General features: G+C 38.6%; 1 protein-coding gene across 4 annotated transcripts in view; it reads right to left on the bottom strand.

Annotated features, from left to right (window-relative positions):
• The window catches only part of LOC136876035 (guanine nucleotide-binding protein G(o) subunit alpha), a 108778-nt gene that overhangs the window by 35257 nt on the left and 52556 nt on the right, over positions 1-20965 (bottom strand). The window contains exon 8 of one of the 4 annotated variants that reach the window (XM_067149649.2): positions 6828-7377. The exons of 1 other annotated variant lie outside the window; for it this stretch is intronic. In XM_067149649.2, coding sequence (XP_067005750.1) covers positions 7304-7377 — 74 coding nt within the window. In that variant the 3' untranslated portion in view covers positions 6828-7303. Of the gene's footprint in view, positions 1-6827; positions 7378-7486; positions 7931-20965 lie in introns of those variants that run through there. 2 more of the 4 variants (XM_067149648.2, XM_067149647.2) reach the window with 2 other exon arrangements.

The raw sequence follows: 20965 nt of genomic DNA, 5'->3' as shown, positions 1-20965 counted from the left end.
GCGGGTGGTTCACCAAGCCTGCTGTACGGGATACTGCAGACGGCTCATTCCTTGTGGAGAGGACAGGCATACTGTAATGCATATTCGGTGAAATGCTTATGAATATATTTTTAGCACTTTCCACCCTCCTTGCATAGAAGAGTTAAAAACAGCTGAAAGAAACTTAATATGTTAGCACTGTCTACTGAACTTTTCAATCCGGAATTAGCTGCGTCGAACTTATGTTTCTTCGGCTTCTTTGCAATTTACTTTTCTGCTCCGTTCAGGCACCTGATCTTCATCCTCCCTATCTTCATCTTCAGTCAAATCATCGAAGTACGCCGTCCTTTTTAGATGACGAAGCGGTAACTGAAGTAGAATGTGTGACCGTCACCAGAATCACTTGATAAATTCCTATTCTCGTCATCTTCTTCAAAGTCACAACCCAATATGAGGGCAAGAGCTTCCTCTGCAGTATATCTTTCGTCTGCCATCACACATTTCATAATTACAAAGCGATTGAAAGCTGTCAAGAAGCACAAGCATGCACGTCAACGCAGGGAAGCATACGGGACACACTGCTTTCACCTTCGAACTGGTTAATCCTGTCATCTGGTCATCATAGCCGTAACTATAGACTTCCAAGATAGCCATGAGAGACCTCCAAGGCCGAACTTCCACAGCAGTCTATTGTAGTGAAACGGAAAACAGTCGAAAAACACACGACTTCCACAGCAATCAACCGGCTATGAGGCACTGCTCCCTCCCGACTGCAACAGCAGTCAACCGGAGTGAAAGGGTTAACAGTGTTGCCTTTCGAGATTGTGCTTTCGAAGTACCTGAAGTGGGATGCTGATTCCATTTTTTCTCCTTCCAGAAATATATTTGAGCTTGTTCCTTCCCTGTTGATGGCCATTTCCACTGTCTTTGTTTTGCTCATCTTCAGTCCAAATTTTTTTTGTATTGTTCCATTCGTTAAGTTTCTTCTGAACTTCAGCTTCTGTCTCTCCCCATAAAAGCACATCATCAGCAAATACCAGGGTGTTTGTTTCACTGTCCATTTTCTTGATAAATTTGATGACCTTGTCCATTCCTATTACGAACAGGAGTGGTGACAGGGCACTTCCTTGTTGGACACCTGGTATGTTTATCACAGCAAAACCTCTTCTCGAAGCCTCACGTTTATCAATACCCAGAGGTTGCACAACATACTACTGCCGAGGTTTAACTGCTGATGCAAAAGTCTACCTAGAGAAGTAACTTGCCCTCTTCGAAGTGAACCCTTTCAGCAGAGAGACAATTTCAGCCGGACATGACTTACTCTTTTCAATCTCAGAAAACAAAAGGAAAACTTGGTTGAAACTGATGGAGGAAACAGATTTCTCAGTTAATAGTCAAAAGGTTTGGAAACTTCTGAAAAAACTGAAAAGTGACTCAACCAAATGTTCAGTCCATGCTAATGTTACAGCCAATTATATTGCTTCACAATTGCTTAATAATGGCAAATCACGATCAACTATTAGGAAATCAGTGTCAAAAATTGTGACCGGGGAATCTGAGGCTATCAGTACTTTAGCCAGACCATTTAATCTCACTGAATTAGAAACTGGTATTACAATGTGCAAAAGTGGTAAAGCTGCAGGTATGGACGATATCTGCACTGAGCAAATAAAGCACTTCGGTTCTGGAACAAAGTTGTGGCTCGTGGAATTATTCAACAAATGCCTAGCATCATCCAACATCCCAAAGATTTGGCAGAAGGCACGGCTGATTGCAATCCTAAAACCAGGCAAAAACCCTGAAAATCCAAAAAGTTATAGACCAATATCTCTCCTATGCCACTTATATAAAATCATCGAACGAATGATTTTGAATCGCCTTACTGAAGTTATTGACCCACTTCTTATTCCACAACAGGCAGGATTTAGACCCGGAAGAAATTGCACCTCCCAGATTTTCCATCTAACTCAGCACATTGAAGATGGCTTTGAGTTACGAAAAGTCACAGGCATCGCATTTGTTGATCTCACAGCGGCGTATGACACGGTAAACCACAGACTCATGTTAAAAAAATTTCACAGTCTTACTAAAGATCTTGAGTTAACACGACTGGTAGCTACACTTCTTCATAACCACCGATTCTTTGTTGAATTTCAGGGTCGACAAAGTCGTTTGCGAACTCAAAAGAAAGGCTTGCCTCAAGAAAGTGTTCTGGCGCCTTTGTTATTTAATATATACACAAATGATCAGCCACAGCCTGAAGACACCAAGAGTTTTATCTGTGCTGATGACTTTGCTCTCGCTGTCCAGTCAGATAGTTTTGAAGGGGTAGAATCCACCCTGAAAGCTGCCCTAGAAGAACTTGGCAACTACTATGATCAAAACTAACTTGTGCCAAACCCGAGCAAAACGCAAGTTTGTACATTCCATTTACGACATCGACAAGCCAACAGGAAACTTGTTGTGACATGGAATGGAGCTACGCTAGACCACTGCTTCCATCCCAAATACTTGGGCGTCACTCTCGATCGCAGTTTCACCTTCAAGGAGCACTGTATGAATGTAAAACAAAAGGTCTCTTCCAGGAACACACTACTTAGAAAACTTGTTGAATCTACTTGGGGCACACACCCACAAACTGTTAGAACTACTGCACTAGCCTTATGTTACTCTGCCAGTGAATATGCCTGTCCAGCGTGGTACAAATCTGACCACGCAAAACAGATTGATGTGGCACTCAATGAAAGCTGTAGAATAATTACTGGTATCCTGAAGCCAACTCCTCTCGAGAAAATCAATTACCTTGCCGGTATTGCTCCTTGTGATGTCAGGAGAGAGGTTGCTGCTAACAACGAAAGGCTGAAACAAATTTAATGCCTTCACATCCACTCTTCGGATACCAACCTGCCCAACGAAGATTGAAGTCCAGGAAAGCATTTTTAACATCTTCAGAACACCTGGAAGGATCATCGGACAAAGTCAGGATTATCAAATGGAAACAAAAGACCCCTGGCCTTTTGAAATAGATGGAACCACGGGAAGAGTTGCCTCCCAGTCACACCAAGGACTGGTTGACATGGAGGTCCTTAAACAGACTTAGATCTGGAGTGGGTAGAACCAGAGCGAATCTACAGAAATGGAACTTCCCCATCGATATGGCCTTTTGTGACTGTGGTGACTTCAGACAACTGAACATCTGCTATGTTGTCCCTTGTGCCCATCAAAGTGCACAATGGAAAACTTGGTGCTAACCAATCCAAATGCCCTTGAAGTGGCCAAATTTTGGGCCGAATCGGTGTGACATCTGTATGACATATATTGTTGTAGACCTTTTACTTGTATATATTTATGTATATAGTTTGTTTCTTTTAAATGTAGTATTATTCTATTGTATTTCTGATTTGAATAAAGAAAGAGACCTCTTCTCGATAAAGTCCACAGAGAAATAGTGTCAGAATACCACTGAGCAAAATTACTTGTTTGAAAGTAACTAAAAACCAACCTTTTAAGCTCTTTTTAAAGTGTAGCTATGGTGAGAGTTATGAATCTGTGGACATTAGAAAATAAACAAAATTACCTAGTAGATCTTTGTTATGAGACACTTCCCCCACCAAATATCATGGCCCAAGAGCTATAAATCTTGCAAAACTGAAAGATTTACAGTAACTGATGGAATATATTCCACCAGTATATCATGAATACTACCAAAACTTAACCCGTCGGCACAGAGTCATGGAACCGTTCCGTGCTTACACGCTATATGTCTCATTATGATAACCGTACTGGAGTACAGAATGTAAAAATGAACACCGTATTTGTTGAATCTATGCTAGACAGCTCATGACTACAATCTATTACAATGAGAGAGACACAGCACTTCTACACTGATGCTTCAAGTGCCTTTTGACCTTATTATGCAACTACTTGGAGTCAACAACTCTACTGTAATTCTAAGGGCCTGATTCTAACTCAACAACGTTCAAAGATTTATTTTTCGATATTTTAATTAATCCACGCTTCATTAATATCAACTAATTTGTACAATCCAATTGTATGTTAGATCATTATGACTATGTCTCGTTCTACAAATAATCTACCTTTTTAGACAAACACTAGTATTCATTCCATGAACATATAATACTACTAGCTGAAGTACCCGTGCTTCGCTATGGAATTCTACATTGTATACAGAATTGTAGGTTCGGTAGTGTACATGTTGAGAGTAAGACGGTATTAAACTGCATAGCTCTTACTGTTACCCTAGAACGCAACGGAGAACTCACCAAACGTCTTTTCTCATATGAAGAATGCGTTAGGGAATTTTCATTGTAATGTCACAATCAGGTTGGGGAATTGCATTATAATGGCAGACAATTACTCTCCACCTGCCTTTTTACATCCTCTGGAAGACTGTCTTAGTGGTTTTCCTAACTGAAATGAACATAGGTCATTACAATGACGTCAATAGGAATGGCGCGAGTAAAAGCAATGATGTCACATGAAATACTCGATCAAATTAAAACCACATATTTTCTCACATTTAAAGAACAGTACTACGCTGCCGATCTTACAGTCCAAAGTTCCAGAACTAGAATGAGCAGGCCGCAGACAGCCGTGATCCTTGAGCACTCTTAGTCTTTTTCCAGGGGAGGGGAGGGGGCGAATGGTGAAACTATTTCCTTTTACTAATCTGTTTCCTAGGAGTACCCGATGAGTCGGAAAATCTCAATTCACTACACTGGCGGCGGAAAAATCTATCTGACTTGGAGGCAAAATTTTCCTCCAAGCTAGAGGAGAAACCCCCTCTTCACTGCTATATAAAATGAATGTAGAATTTAGTAAAAGTGAAGAGGAAGAAGCTCTTTTTAAGAAACGGCTCTTTTCAGGGTTAAATTTTGAGTTATTTAGTGAATTATGATGTTATAATTTGGAATATGCCTAAATTGTAATTCTAGGCCAGGTCATACTACTACTACTACTACTACTACTACTACAAAGTGAGCCTCTGCAGAATCCACACCGCTCATTCAAAACAACGCGTCAGAGTAGGGATCGAATACCTGGAATACTATGATGAACCAGTGAGTTCTGTACCAGCAGAACAGTATCAGAAAATATATAAACCAGAGGAATGACATGCTAAAGAAGAAAGTTTTTTAACTCCCCAGCTATTTCCCGCCAGTATTCAGTCAGGTTGTTATACTCGGTACGCAGCAGTAATCACATCTATCGGAGTTGAGCGGCAGCATAAGAGACAAAGAACATCACCACAAACAATAGTCAACGTAATGTTATTGTTGAATGTTATGCGCTTCCAATATTGTAGAACTTCACATTTAGTTTTCTTCCAGTTCTGAAATACCACTCTTATTATAGTCGGTACGGTAAAATTGAATAATACATAAATGGTCGGAAATTGTATTCTCTATAAATTCTGTCATGTAGTAGTTTTCGATAGCACCAATAGCACAGGTATTTAAAATTAAATTTTAGGCGCCTTCCCCTAAACTAATATTTCATACAGGGCGAATAAAATTGTTTATAACTTAGTCTGTGGTTTCTTATTCTCCCACTCTATATACCGACTTTAATTAAATTCTGTTAACCCATTTTCTCGTGGCTCGGCGCTGATATAGACTTGGCAACAAAAATAAAAAATTCATGAATATCTGCTTTACCAGAGCCGGTACGGTAACAATGTATGACATAAATGATCGTAAATTTGATTATATATAACTTTAGTTATGTAGTATTTATCGATAGGACCACTAATAATATAAATAATTGAGAATGAAATCTTAGGCCTTCCCCTAAACTACCATTTCACTTAGCGTGAGTAAAATTATTTATAGCCTAGATTGTAGTGGCTCATCCCCCAACTTCACATACCGATTTTCATTAAATTCTCTTCAGCCGTTTTCTCGTGATGCGTGTACATACATACATACATACATACAGACAGAAATTACGGAAAAGTAAAAAGTGCATTTCCTTGTTACTATGGACATGACCAATACAGAAATACCATTCTTTTCAAATTCTGAGCAATGTACAGACAAAACTCTTATTTTATATATATAGATGACAAGTTTATTACTGAATTTTAGTTACATTTAAGCATTGCTTTCTCCACAGACTAGATTTTTATGACTTTTATCTTGTATTAAAGCATGTATTATACTTTAATGAGGAACCCAGTTCAGAGCCCTGACTTATCTTTAGATTACGTGTGGCTGAATATGCTTACTAAGCTTAAGCGAAATATGTCCCATTTTAACATCTATGTAACATTTGTATCTTAAACTTGAAGACTGTAAAGTATTGGAATGGTGGTTTTTAATAAATTTGTTTGAAACTTTTTACCGTTCTGTGCTCCGCTACTATGGACGCGAGTCAGAACCAAGGAACTGTTCCGTGTTTGCACATTATGATGCAATTTAAGCGATTCCACAATAGATGGAGATAGTTGTGAATGACATCTCTTTTCGTATTCTTTGGATGCATATATCGATAATCGACGATAGTTTGGTGTCATTAGATACACAAGTAAACGAACACGGCAGCTCGCCGGCAGCTGAAAGAAAAATAAATCGAATCTTTGCTCGAAAGTGATGATAACTGTCATTGTTTTGATGAAAGTAACAGTGGTATCAGTTTTAATTCTGATGATGCAAGGTGCAAAGAGAAGATAAATGTGCCAACGAACTGGATATGGGTGCAGTTCTGCACTTCGTGGAGTGAATGCTAGTTTGTTACGGAGGCTAGGAAATAATCCTTCTGTTATTGATGTTGTATCAGAATTTGTAGGTGACGAGTTTTTTTTTTACATGATCACCACAGAAACCAACAACAATGTGAAGCGTTTATTGGGTGATCATAACAGAAGTAGACAAATCAGAAACGTTATGATAAAATACAGAACATAGCATGTTAAAACATATTTTTCAGTCCCTTTAGTAGTTCACATCCATTTTCTTTTCATGTTTTGAAAGTTGAACATTCCCTAATTATAATTTTTTCACACAATACCCTTTAAAATAATTCCTTCTCCAGGGCAACAATGTCTGCCTCCTGTTGCAGACTATTGCTGATGAACCATTATTATTATTATTATTATTATTATTATTATTATTATTATTATTATTATTATTAGCGTATGGCAAGGAAATTATATACAATATATACATAATAACAAAAACATTGATTCACTTCAGGCATTAGTGTTATATCTGAATGTCCAACTTTTCAATTCACTGTAGTGCTTCCGCTGTTGGAGATAGGAAGTCTTCCAAACTACCTGGATAAGCCCGCAGTTGACACTCGCTTACAATGTGGGGAATAGTCTGGCGCGGGGCTCCACAGTCACATTCTGGAGATGGTACAAAGTTCCACTGATTACTGTTAAATAATACAGGATAAGATACTGTTTTGGAAATGCAATAGATAGTATAACATGTTACAAAGAGGGTAAATGAAAGACCATCTGTTATAAGTGTGTAAATGACTGAAGCAGTTTACAAGTTTATTGATAATGTCTTATACTGTCTGCTTGGACTTTATGTTTACAAAAATGAATGAAGATAATGTCTTATATTTTTTTCACCCTCATTCACAAACCCAAATTTTCTCCATTAAAACTAATAATAGAAATACAACAATCTTACATAACTCTACATCAATAAACAAAATTAACAGTTTTTCAAAATCAGGAGTATATAGGATCAAATGCAACAGTTGTAATTTTTCTTATATTGGACAAACCACGAGGAATTTTAACATAAGATACTTGGAACACCTCAATGCCCTGAAATATCATAAATTTTCATTCCACAGTGCATGACAACAGTTTTCTTTTTACTAATTACCATTCCAAACTCCTTCAGATTTTCATTCCAAATGTCCAGTCTCCTTTGTACTTCCTTTTCTCCCTTTCCCCAAATCACCACATCATCTGCAAATACCAAAGCATTCACTTCATCACTACTGATACTCTGTTTTACACGTTTTATGATTTCATCCAACAATAATGGCGACAGTGCACTTCCTTGTTTGAGACTTTTTTTTTTGTATAAAATGTTTCAGAGTCACCACTCCCCGTTTGTACACTGCTTTTACTCTCATGATACAACTTTTTTCTCTTGTTAATTAATCATTTTGGTACATTCCTTTTCAGTAGGCATTCCCATACGTTTCCTCTTAACTATATCATAAGCTTTTTCCAAATCCAAAAATATGAAGATGATTTCCTTGTTACTTTCCAGATGTTTTTCCATTATCGTTCGCACTGTAAATATCAAGTCTATTGTTGATCTATTTGGTCTAAAGCCACATTGTTCTTCCCCTAACTATGTTTCTATTATATCCCTCAGTCTTTTGTCTATGACTTTCTCTATTATTTTTAGCCCACGTGATAATAATGTGATATAATTTTCGCATTACTTCTTATTTCCTTCTTTGAACAGTGGTACAATGCTTTCTTGTTGCCAATCTTCAGGCATACCTGCCAACTTTACAAAACCAAAAATCAGGAGATTTTGATATGAAAATCAGGAAAAATCAGGAGAAATCAGGAGATACAATTGATCAAAACTGCTTATTCTACATGTCTTGCACAATACAGTACTACAATATATTTATAATACTTATTGTCTCAAAGCCCGATTGTAGCTATACGAGGCTACAAGGCTAAAAATTACACATCTCTATTCCCTCACAGAAAGTATGTGAGTGAGATGATCGGTCCCTGATAAGCCTGCTGAAAATAGTATGAACGCATGTGTGGAACAGTCATGCACTTACAGTAGATGCCATTAGGCTAATTAGCAAATGCATAGATTAATATATTGCACTAAGTGCACAGGGATTATGCAAAGCGCAATGCTATTTGGATCAAATAACTAGTTGATGAACCCGTGCTTCACTACGGAATTCTCAGAAAGACTGTCCTTATAGTTTTCCCAACTAAAGTCAACATAGGTCATTGCAATGACGCCAGTATGAATGTTGCGATCAAAAGCAAGTTGTCATAAGAGATATTCGATAAAATGAAAACAGCACATTTTCTCACTTTTAGCGAAATGTACTACGGTGTCGATCTAACAGTTCAAAAGTTTGAGAGCTAGAATGACCAGGCTGCAGACAGCCGCGTATACTCCTGTGTAATTATTTCGTTTAAGTGTGCACACTGCTCATTCCAATCACTGCCTCAAAGTAGGGATTGAATAGCTGGAATACTATGCTGATCCAGTGTGTTACGTACCAGTAGTATCAGAAAATTTATGAACCAGAGGAATGGCATGCTAAAGAAGAGAGAGATCTAACTCAATACGCAGCAGTAATCCTATCAATCGGATATAAATGGCAGCAGAATACACAAAGCACATCACAACAAACAATGGTCAATGTAATGTTATTGCTGATCAATTTTATGAGCTTTCTATATTGGAGGCCTTCACACTTAGTTTTCTTCCAAATCTGTGATTTAGAGCATTTAATGTCAAGTGAGTCCTCCTTTCTTTCATGACAACCTCGTGTGTTATTTAAGCAATTGTTCCTTCATGACTTTTTTCTCATTCTTGTAATTATCTTCACAATTTAATCACCATCACCACCAATATTATTGTAGTCAGTACGGTAAAACTTAATAACACATAAATAATCAGAAATTGTATTCTGTGTAACTTTTGTTATTTAGTACTTTTCAATATGACCAGTAAGATAGGTAATTAAAAATTAAATTTTTGGCACCTTCCCCTAAACCACCATTTTGAACAGAGTGAATAAAATTATTTATAGCGTAGTTCCTTATTCCGCGACTTTACATAACATTCTGTTCACCCATTTTCACGTACCCCGGCGCTGATATGGACTTAGCAAAAAAAAAAATCCGAATCCATGAATATCTCTATCATCATAGCCGGTACGGTAAAAATGTTAAGACGTAAATGATAGGAAATTGTATACCGTAATATATAACTTTAGTTATGTAGTATTTATCAATAGGGCCAATAATAACATAAATATTTGAGAATTAAATTTTAGGCCATCCCCTAAACTACCATTTCACTCAGCGTGAATAAAATTATTTATGGCCTAGATTGTAGCGACTTATTCCCCGACGTTATATACCGATTTTCATTAAATTCTCTTCAGCCGTTTTCTCGTGATGAGCGTGCGTACGTACGTAGGCTACCGGTACGTACAGACAGGCAGACAGACAGACGGACAGAAATTACGGAAAAATAAAACGTGCATATCCCCTTGTTACTATGGATGGTCGAGACCGGTACGCAAATATTCTTTTTAACTTAAATTCTGAGCAATGTACGGACAAAACTCTTGTTTTATTTATATTGAGATAAATAAAAATTAGTCTGAATTGTCTCCAAATGGCTCGTAAAATCTCTAGAGAGTCACTAGTAGTTATAGTAGTTATCATTGAAATTCTGTCACTAAATTACCAAGAAACACTCAATATCTAGCGACGAGTCTCTAGAATCGACCAAAGAGAATGGAATCGACTAGACTGATGTGAACGAACACCAACATAGAACGCGAGAACGAGAGATTGACAATCGATACACGCGTCGCGATATAAAGGTTTCAATAAACATCGTACATTCGCGAACATTTCTCGCATTCATAAACGTCGATGTTTCGTTTGAAAGCGGCCAATGAGTGAAGGACTTCCGGCCACTGGTGTAAAAAAGCTGAAACAGCAGGATTTGAAAATAAATGTTTGAAGTTCACCAAAAAATAAGCTAAAATCGGGAGAAATAATAGAATAATCGGGAGGCGGGAAAAACTGTCGAAAATCGGGAGTCTCCCGCCTAAATCGGGAAAGTTGGCAGGTATGCTTCAGGTATCCTTTCATCCTTCCATATGGCATTGAGGGCTCTGTGTAGCCACTGTAGTCCACTGCTTCCTGCTGCCTTAATCACATCAGCATTGAATTCATCTTTTCCACTTGCTTTACCTTTGGTCATTGCTTTCACTCCCCTTTCAAGTTCCTACCATGTTATCGGGTTCTCTTCTATTTCTCCATGTGCTATTTCCATTTTCTTATCTCCTTCTTCCTCCGAGCAGTCATCCTCATTATAAAGATTTTCAAAATACTTTGCCATCACCTTCTGAAGATCCTTTTCGTCATGTACTATGGATCCATCTTCTCTCTCTAATACCTTGATTTTCTCTTGATTTATTCTTTTCAATGTTATTACTTTGTATAATAGTTTCTGATTTCCTCCACTATCTTGCTCAATTTTGTTGGTAAATTCTCCCCAACATTTCTCCTTTTCTTCCTTGATACTCCTATTTACTTGTAGTTTCAATCTTTTTTTATTCCACTTGTAACCACCTTTCTATCTTATTCTCATCCCCCTGATATGTTTTTTTGCTTTTCCTTATCCATTTCCTTCTTCACCTTGTTCCTTTCTTTTTTATTTTGTCTGTCCACCACCGTGTCCCCTTTCCCTTAACCTTTGCTTTTGTTTTCGCGCATTACCTCAATTGCTGCTCCCACAAGTGTCTGTCTTAAATTGTCCTGCTCTTCTTCTCCACTCCGTATTTCCGTGTTAGGCAACTTCCTTTTTATACAATGACCATTCCTTTATCCTCCTCCTCCAATTCCCAAATCCTGATCTTTGGTTTCTTCTTCAATACAATTTTAGAGATTTTTAATTTTTTTAATTCCACAATCATTAATCTATGATTACCTTCCATACTTTCACTGAGGATTATCTTCGTATTCGAGACATATTTTCCCCATTCTCGGTCTGTTATTATAAAATTGATAAGTGTTCCGTACTGTCCATTCCAATTATATCGCCTGATCTTATGGCTACTCCTCTTCATAAACCATGTGTTCTTTATTATCAGGTTATTTCTGATACAAAAGTCCAATAGTTTCTCTCCATCTTCATAAAGCCGTAAATCTGACCTGAGCCTACCTGCCTCCTGCCCTCAATTAATGGAAGGAAGGAACAAAGGTCAATAAGTCATAGTTATCTCAAGAGAAAATCCCTCATGAACCTGTGACTGTAGGGTGTCAGGCCACGGCCAACTCGAAGTTCCGGCCTGCTACACATGACAGTTCCATGGTGAAACGTCAGCCGTTTAGTGCATTGGTCTTGTTTTCGTAGCATTTTGTTGTTGTTATTGTTGTTATTTCAATGTTATTAGAGATGTTCATTCGTGTTTCCAAAACGCATCAGTAAAAGATGTATTTTCAGCAATAGTATGTGTTAAATACTATAGCATTGTAATTTCAGCAGCTTGGTGTTGGGAAGTATTGCTAGGTTAGGTGAACTCACTGAGCTATTATGAATTCTCTAAAGTACTCCAAAGTTTATTATTTAATTTTGATTATTATTAAAATGTGTTAGTGTGTGCTGCACCCATTGTGCACCGTTCAAATAGGGAGGTGGCTACCTCAACATTTGTGTTTCCTACCGATAAGGAGAACCGAGCTAAATGGATTCATGCTATACACCGAGCTAATTTTGATCCCAGTAAATATGCCTGTGTCTATATTAAACATATTCCCAAAAATCACATAATTAGATTTCACAGTGCAAAAAGACCAGACGGTTCCGTTTTAACTGAGCCTAGAGTAAAGCCAAAATTAACTGACGATGCTGTGACAACTATATTTCCTGGGCAGCCGTCATATATGTCTCAACCTACACCTGCCAAACGAAAATCGCCAGAAGAAAGGAGAGAGGATACTTTGCAGAGTGACGAACTAATTTTCAAGACTATGTGCTCTGATAAGTGTATTATAAGGTAATTTAGGGACAGCAACAGTTTACCTAGTGACCATCATACTGCCATTGATGCTTTCACGGCCCGTATTTATAGACATGGTATTGTATAGGCTTTTGGGCTTAGGCGTGTCAAGAAAATAAAGTGAAATTATTTTCGTTTTGCAGAGAACTGTGCTCTGCGTCATCAGAAGAAAATCTCGACTGTCGACGAGAAAGGCTTCTTAAACAATGACTTTTTGAAATTAGACATTAAAACAGAAGTGGAAACAGTACGTTCATTCATCACCTGATGGCTCCCCGGACGTGGCACAGCACTAGCGTTCGAAGCGGAAGCTGACCGAACCATCAGAATCAGTCTAAGAGGGTCATAAAACGTGTGTACGTTAAAGGTGTACGACAATGACACAAGCCTAGAATGAAACATCTGGCGATGAGGAACGTACGAATTTGGAAAACACCGACACAAAATAACAATAGGAAAGGGAACTACCTACGTAAATCCTTAACGGCTGGCAACCAACTATTACTTAATTGCTACCCGGTGTCCTTGTTGAAACTGTTAGGATTTCTACATATTTCCACAGCTTCCCGTATAATTCTGGACCTGTAGTGTCTAGTGTGGGTAAGAGCTCGAGCATCTTGTAACATGACATCATGACCCGACGACAGAGTGTGCTAAGCTATTGCCGATTTGTCTGGCTGGTTGTGACTAATATTATGTTCATGTTCCTTGATACGAGTATCAATGGACCGGCATGTTTGGCCGATGTATACCTTACCGCACGTACAGGGAATTTCGTATACCCCAGGATGTAAAAGTGGGGACAATTTGTCCTTGATTTTACTCAGACTGTGAGCAATTTTAGTGGCGGTGCCAAACACGGTTTTTATATTGTGTTTGCGGAGGACCTTGGCAATTCAATCTGTGGTGTTGTGAATGTAAGGCAAGTAGGCAGTTCCCTTCACTTCTTCCTTCTGTGAGCTTTGCTTGGTTGTTTCTCTGGGATGCAGGGCTCTATGAATCTGCAAATCGCTGTAACCATTACCCTTGAACATGACTTTGATCATGTCCATCTCCACCTGGATATTTGATGGCTCACAAATTCGTTTCGTCTTCTTGGCGAGTGTTGTGAGAATGCCTTGTTTTTGTGTTGGATGGTGGTGAGAATCTGCATGAAGATAGCGATTTGTGTGGGTAGGCTTACGATAGACGGTATGTCCTAAGGAGCCGTCCGGTTTCTTTCTTACTAGAAAATCCAAGAAAGGAAGGCATCCGTCCGACTCCATCTCCATAGTGAATTTAATTGAAGGATGTTGCTGATTTAGGCAGTTTAAAAACAGATGAAGTTTCTCACATCCTTCTGTCCAGACCACAAATGCATCATCAATATTTTCCCACCATATCATAGGTTTGACGGGCGTCGAAGCAATAGCCTCCTCCTCAAAATGCTCCATAAAGAAATTAGCCACTATGGGCAAAAGTGGACTTACAATATAATGAAGTTTATAACCTATGAAAGTGGACTTCCCATAGCCACTCTGTCAGTCTGTTCATAAAAATTCCCACCCCACAAGAAATAGCTGGAAATAAAGTCATTGTTTAAGAAGCCTTTCTCGTGGACAGTCGAGATTTTTTTCTGATGACGCAGAGCACAGTTCTCTGTGAAACGTAAATAATTTAACCTTATTTTCTTGACACGGCCTAAGCCCAAAAGCCTATACAAGACCATTATCCTAGTTTTCAAATTGTTGTGGAGCTACATGTTAACTAAGTCCTTGATATCTGATTCAAAGATGCAGTTTTAAACAGTAGATATCATAGGGATATTTCGTTCAATGTTTTCATAATGAAAGTTGAAGAACCTGGTAATTTCTGCGACAAGTGTGGGTGTGTGCAGAAGATTTGTGACCAAAATCTGTCATATTTTGGGAAATACTCTTTTTAACAGGCAAGCTGCCCGAATCAGATCGCCATTTTATATAACAGAAGCCACCACAGGGTTTTAGCAAGTTAAACGACTAACACAATTTCTTTTATCACATTCCGAAGAGCAATTCTCGGAAGTTAAACAGTCGACACGGCCTTTTAACCACAAGAATATCACTCAAGGAAGTTATTAAATATAAACAATAAATACATGAAGACTGGTGCATATGACATAAACTTTCATTCAAGCACAAGTGTTTTTGAATAAGTGCCTTACCATAGACTTTAGAATATTTTAAAGTATGTTTATTAAAAACAAAGTGTTTAACATCACCACAACATATACGCTTCCATGATAAAATCAACGTGCATCAAGACGCATAATTTCAACACGTTCTGACAAATGTCACCAACTTAAAACATCACGACATACGGATGGAAAAACATGCTCCATTAATATATTCAAGATTTCTAATAACTCCAACATTAGTAGCTGCCTAAAATATCTCCAGATATATAACTAAGTATTACCTGATCTGCAAGCGGATTATTCAAATACTTACCTAACCGTTTTTTACATATAAATATTTTTACGGACCCATTTTATCGGAACACTATATCTAAGACTGTTGTGAAAAATTCGTCAACCCCATTTATTCCAAAACTATGTACATGTAGCACCACATATCAATAACATTAATGTAATATGTTTTTAACCAGGCATATACGGCATACATATACCACTGTTTTAGTTATATGCCCATTTTAACAGCATTATTTAATGCCTATACTAAGCAAATAGTTTTTATTTAAAAAATTTTAACCCTATTCCAAGACTCAATCAAGAATAACAGGCTTTATAAACTGATTTTAGCATCTAAGATATATGCCAGTAAGGTGTTACATTGATATTTCAGTCAAAAGTGTTCAAACCAATGTCCTACATTTTCATATGACTAATCAATAGCCAATTTGTGTAATTTATGAACCAACTTTAAATGTGTATTGTTAAACTTGCCACTGTTGATTTGCACAAATGTATATATATTCCACATTGTATAACCCAAAAAATTGGATGGTAGTAGCATAAAAAATAACATGAGACTTCATGGATGATGCACACTAGTTAATCAACTACCTTCACACTGTGTGCTAAAAACTCAAAAATTGACACATACAATAGCCCAAATGTACCAGACATACCAACATTTATGATCGGTTCAAATTAATTTAAGCTTTTACCACTACATGTGATGTTTTTGTAAAAAATACATTTTTAATGCATGTCAACTGAAGATGACCCCCTAGGGGTCGAAACTAGTCTTGACTATATTTACCAGCTTAATGTAAATTAATTTTGTATTGATAAGGTGGAGACTCATATTTATATTGTTTTTTTTTGTAATGCACAGTTACACGACGGTCTTGTTCCAATAACTGCCTTACATGCTCCGCATTTGCATTGGAATGTGCTGTAGACGCAGAGATGCCAACTTTCAAGAAAGGCAATTCATAATGTAGCCGTTCGGGCACCGGGGGGGGGGGGGGGTGACGGCCGTAGAATTTTCTTTCTTCGAGATCTTACTAACGTACATATCATTGAAAAATTAATGAACGACATACAATTCAACCACATATTCAAAGACTGACATATAAAGAGTGTATGATTCTTACCCGCTAAAGTAACAGGTGATCTGCAGTACATATCTGAGGTAGATTGAAGGATCATTTCTTTTGTTGAGTACTGCAGTTGCTGCCCTTAGCAGCTTGTAGTTGCTGTTTGGTAAACGTACACTGGTGACATGCTATTCCGTTTGATATCGTGTGCTTCCTCTGCACTAACAGAGCACTTAACAGTTCGGTGTTCAGGTTATGTAGCGCATACCTATCTACGAAATGCCACTGTAATATTTGTCCCAAATGGAACATAGTCATGAAGTGAAAAATCTGCTGTAAATTAAGCAATACCGTTGTTACTAGAGAAATATGTATACGTTCTTACGGGCTTTAGACAGGACTCACTTATGTTGTATTCCGCTTCTCGTGCCGTCATTTGTTTCTTTCTTGAGATCCAGGGAGTGCAATGTCTGTGAATTCTCATTATCTTTGTCCATATGACTAGCGCGGGCAGTTCAAACAGCAAAATAAATATATTACTTTTTTGTTGAAAGGAAAATAGCATGATCCCCGGACCAATAAATATATCATTTATGAATGAGTTAGGGCACAAAACGAATGAGCAACATGAAGAAAACGACACCTAATTAATACAAACAACTTCAGTGAGCAAAGACATCACACACGAAAGTGTTGGACAAAAAAACACATACGAAAGCGCTACGACGTAGCAGAAAAAAAATAGTTGTAAGGTAGTAAAGTATGTATCCATATCATTCTCTTCAAGTAAACCATTTCGTACTATTTCTTAATTTACCGCATATTTTCGAGTTTATTTATGTAAAAGCAATTATGTTCCATTTAGGGCAAATATTACAGTGACATTTCGTAGATAGGTATGCGCTACGTAACCCGGTGTTCATATTAGCACAGAACTCAGTCTTGTTCTTTGTCACCATACGCAACTGAAAATTTGCGGCTACACACACTACAAAAACACGCGTGAATGAGATTTTGAGGAACGCAATAAACAGGGCCATTCTTTCGAGTATTCCTTCCTAAAGTTTTGAACAACTTTTGGTTTATTACTAGCATCACTAATCACGGCAACGTCAACACACGTATTTTCCGGCACAATAAATCGCTTCATTATTTCAAACCTTTCGCATTTTGTAATACACGATTAGCATATATCCTACAAGAGCATATATGTAAATTTGGCAACCAAAATCGCAATAAATATTTCAACAGTCACGCACGCAGTATCCACAATGATACGGAGTTTCTCACCACTTCGCCGCCAAAACAAAGGCAAAACAACTCGCATATTTCAAGGAAGTCTGGTCATGTGATGAACAAAGACAACAGCTCCGCAAGATATACCGCTTCACAGGTGCCGATTTCTCCGGTAATGTAAGCACACACTGAGTTCGGCGGGAGAAAACTCGAAATATTCTCAAATGAGGGACGGGAAAGGGGTATAAATGATTACCGAGAAGTCCAAAAATAATATTCTGAGAATTAAAGCTGTAATGGCATTCCTTGTCTGTACTTTTGAACACCTCATACACTTAGGTTTGAAAATCAACAAAAAATCGTAATTTGAGGTGTGTGATTCGTAAAGGCGTAATTGTGATGGGTAATTCGTAATTATTACGATTGAATCGAAATAGTTGGCATCTCTGTAGACGGCGGCCAGTTCTGGGAACGTCTTGCACTGAATCTTTGCCTTCCCGAAACCTTTTGTGCCACTTGAATCCATGACTTCTTGACAGTGCATGCTTGTGCAATCATTGTCCACGTTTTAGGGGTTTTTCAAAGCTTAAGGCAGAACTCAGTGTTCACAATCAGCGTCCATTGTGCCACCGTCACTAAATCAAGCACAGCCGTTTATGTGGAAACATGGCGAAGGCCATACAAGAAATACAACACTTCTCCCAGGTGTATCATGTTGACGGAGCCAGCTGCCTGCAGTTTCCGTCTTCCACTCCCAAGCAAAGGCCTTCGTTCATTTCATCTTCATTATCTTCTCAATTGAGGTTGGCATACAAATATTATCCCCCCGACGCTGCATTCCATTAATAGTGTCTGTAAAAGAGCTTCTTTCTTTAAAAAGACCCGGCCCAGATGGTTCGCCTGTTCATCAAAACTTGGCAGTGAAAAGGTTAATACTTTATGTTCTGAGTGAAGAAGCATCAGTGGTAATAAGTGATGAATTCAAAAAAGAGTTTGCAGTAAATTACTGTGAGTGGGAAACAAAAAATTGTAATGGAAGCTTAAACTATCGGAAATTGTGGTGCCGGCAGAAAATATATTGATGAATCGTGTATTCGCTATTGGAGGAAGAAGAAGGCAATGTAACGGTGATCGTAGAGCAGAGTTTCCTGAAATTGAAGAACAGCTTTATAAATACGTGACTAGGTTATGATGTATCGACTGAAATGTGTCAACTAAAATCATTAGAGATCTGCAAGCCATGGGTGGTTTTATCTCCCTGTTGCCTTGATGGCTTTTCATCGCCACTTTATTTGTTTGCGGAAGCTTTCTCAAATTGGGAATGCTGATCAGATGCCATTAGACAATATGGTACACATTAAGAGCTGCATGTTAGCTGTCGGAACCAAACTTTCTCCGTACGTGGTTCTGAAAAGAAAAACACTTCCGAAAGGAAATTTGTCGCCTGGTAGTTTCATTCAAATCCAAGAATCCAGATGGATTGATGGGCAGTGAGGATTGGGTGAAATGTGTTAAAGCTTGTGCTCGACAGTTAACAAAAAAAAAAAATGCTGTTTGTTCGGGGCATCGACCTATAGAGATCTTTTGCCCCTACTAATTGCAATGGAGGAAGTGTAGAGTGTTGAATGTGAGGAAAGGAACCCAGTCCCCAGGCCAGGGTTATTAATAATTTACAATTAAAAACCTCCGACCCAGCCGGGAATCTAACCTGGGGCGCCGGATGACAGGCAGACGCGTTGCCCCCTACACCGCAGGGCCGGAGTATAGCGGGCATACCGCACGTGCCATAAAAGAATTGGTAAGTAAAGGAACACCTGATTTGCTACAGCCACTCGACCTTTCAAAGCTGCACTCAAACAGCTCGTCTGCCGGTGAAATGATCCCAAGTGGAACTTCTTCACATCTCCGACGACTTGGTGAGGAAAAGGTTTCAAAAAATGTGGAATTTCAAATTCTATGGATGGTAGTGAGGACGACATAATCATCGCACGTCCAAATTTTGTTCACCAATCTGGTTAAAAGGTAAATGGAACTGCAATGTAAGTTGCACATGAATGCGCAATTTAAATACGTGTATGGTTTATGGGCAATTTGGCAACACAGTCACATTTGCGAGATGTTGCACAATGTATAAATAAATAATACCGGTATATGTACAACGCATGGCTTACCGGTAGGCTATCAGCAGTTTGACAACGTGGTCGCGAGACAGTGTACAATTTATTCACCACCTAAATATTACGAGTTCTCATTTGAAATACGTAAGGCTGTAAGTTATCGCTTATCGGCAGCATCGACAGGAAATACCGGTACCAACACACACTTGTCTTCTAGTAGACAAGAGGTCTGATAGAATTCTGTGTTATTACAACCACCCGCCCCCCGGCGCAACAGTTGCGAAGGACCTTGGCCTAGCAAGCGACCACGGCTCAGCCCAAAGGCTTGCAGATTACGAGGTGTCGTGTGGTCAGCACGATGAATCCTCATGGCCGTTATTCTTGGCTCTCTAGACTGGGGCCGCCATCTCGCCGTCAGATAGCTCCTCAATTGTAATCACGTAGGTTGAGTGGACCTCGAACCAGACCTCAGATACAGGAAAAATTCTCTGACCCGGCCGTGAATTGAATCCGGGGCCTCTGTGTAAGAGGAAGGCACGCTACCCCTACACCATGGGGCTGGCTCCTGCGTTATTGCGCACGAAGTGAAATCCAAGACGATAACGCAGATTTCCACGGAATTATTCAGCTCACGGTCAGCCGAATTATTTACGATGTCTCAGTTGTCATCGCTAGACTCTTATCTTACTACTACGTCATAAGTGTCCTGGTATGGGATGAAAACTTTTACTCAGGCAGTTAAGATAACTATTATCCAATGGTATTAAAGTTTTATTTTATAAACTCGTCAGTAATGTACTGTAAAATCATCAATAACTGGGAAGAAATATTAACCTAACTACCGTATGTTTAAAAGAAATTGAAAAAAGAATGTTTGTTACTGACGTCGCGGAACACGGTCAACTACAGTAGATCTACACTGCACTAGCTAGAGCGATGTATGAAGACGTCCGTGCTCCGGTTTGCGAGCTTTGCGCAAGCGCACTAGTGTGTCGCAAACAACGAGCTCAACTGATAACAAATTGCTGCATGCTTCCTTGCTGCCTAACAGTATTGGCTGCTCTGGAATGGACAGATCACAGATGCATTTATTTGTTTGTGACTGACGTGATTACTGTAGACATGTATGCGTGAGAATTTATTTTTAATTTGTGTTTGGGGTGTTTGTAGAAATAATTTGTTTTAATAGTGAACAATTACGGAAAGTCATTTATATTGCAAAACATTAAACGTGTGAAGCATTTATAAGCGATTATGGGTAAATATAAAAACTATTCTGCGGGCTTCAAGCTAAGCGTAATTGCCTTCACTGAACAGCACGGGAA

This window comes from Anabrus simplex, chromosome 6, assembly GCF_040414725.1.
Source record: "Anabrus simplex isolate iqAnaSimp1 chromosome 6, ASM4041472v1, whole genome shotgun sequence".
NCBI lineage: Eukaryota > Metazoa > Arthropoda > Insecta > Orthoptera > Tettigoniidae > Anabrus > Anabrus simplex.
This window is presented reverse-complemented; position numbering and strand designations above follow the sequence as displayed.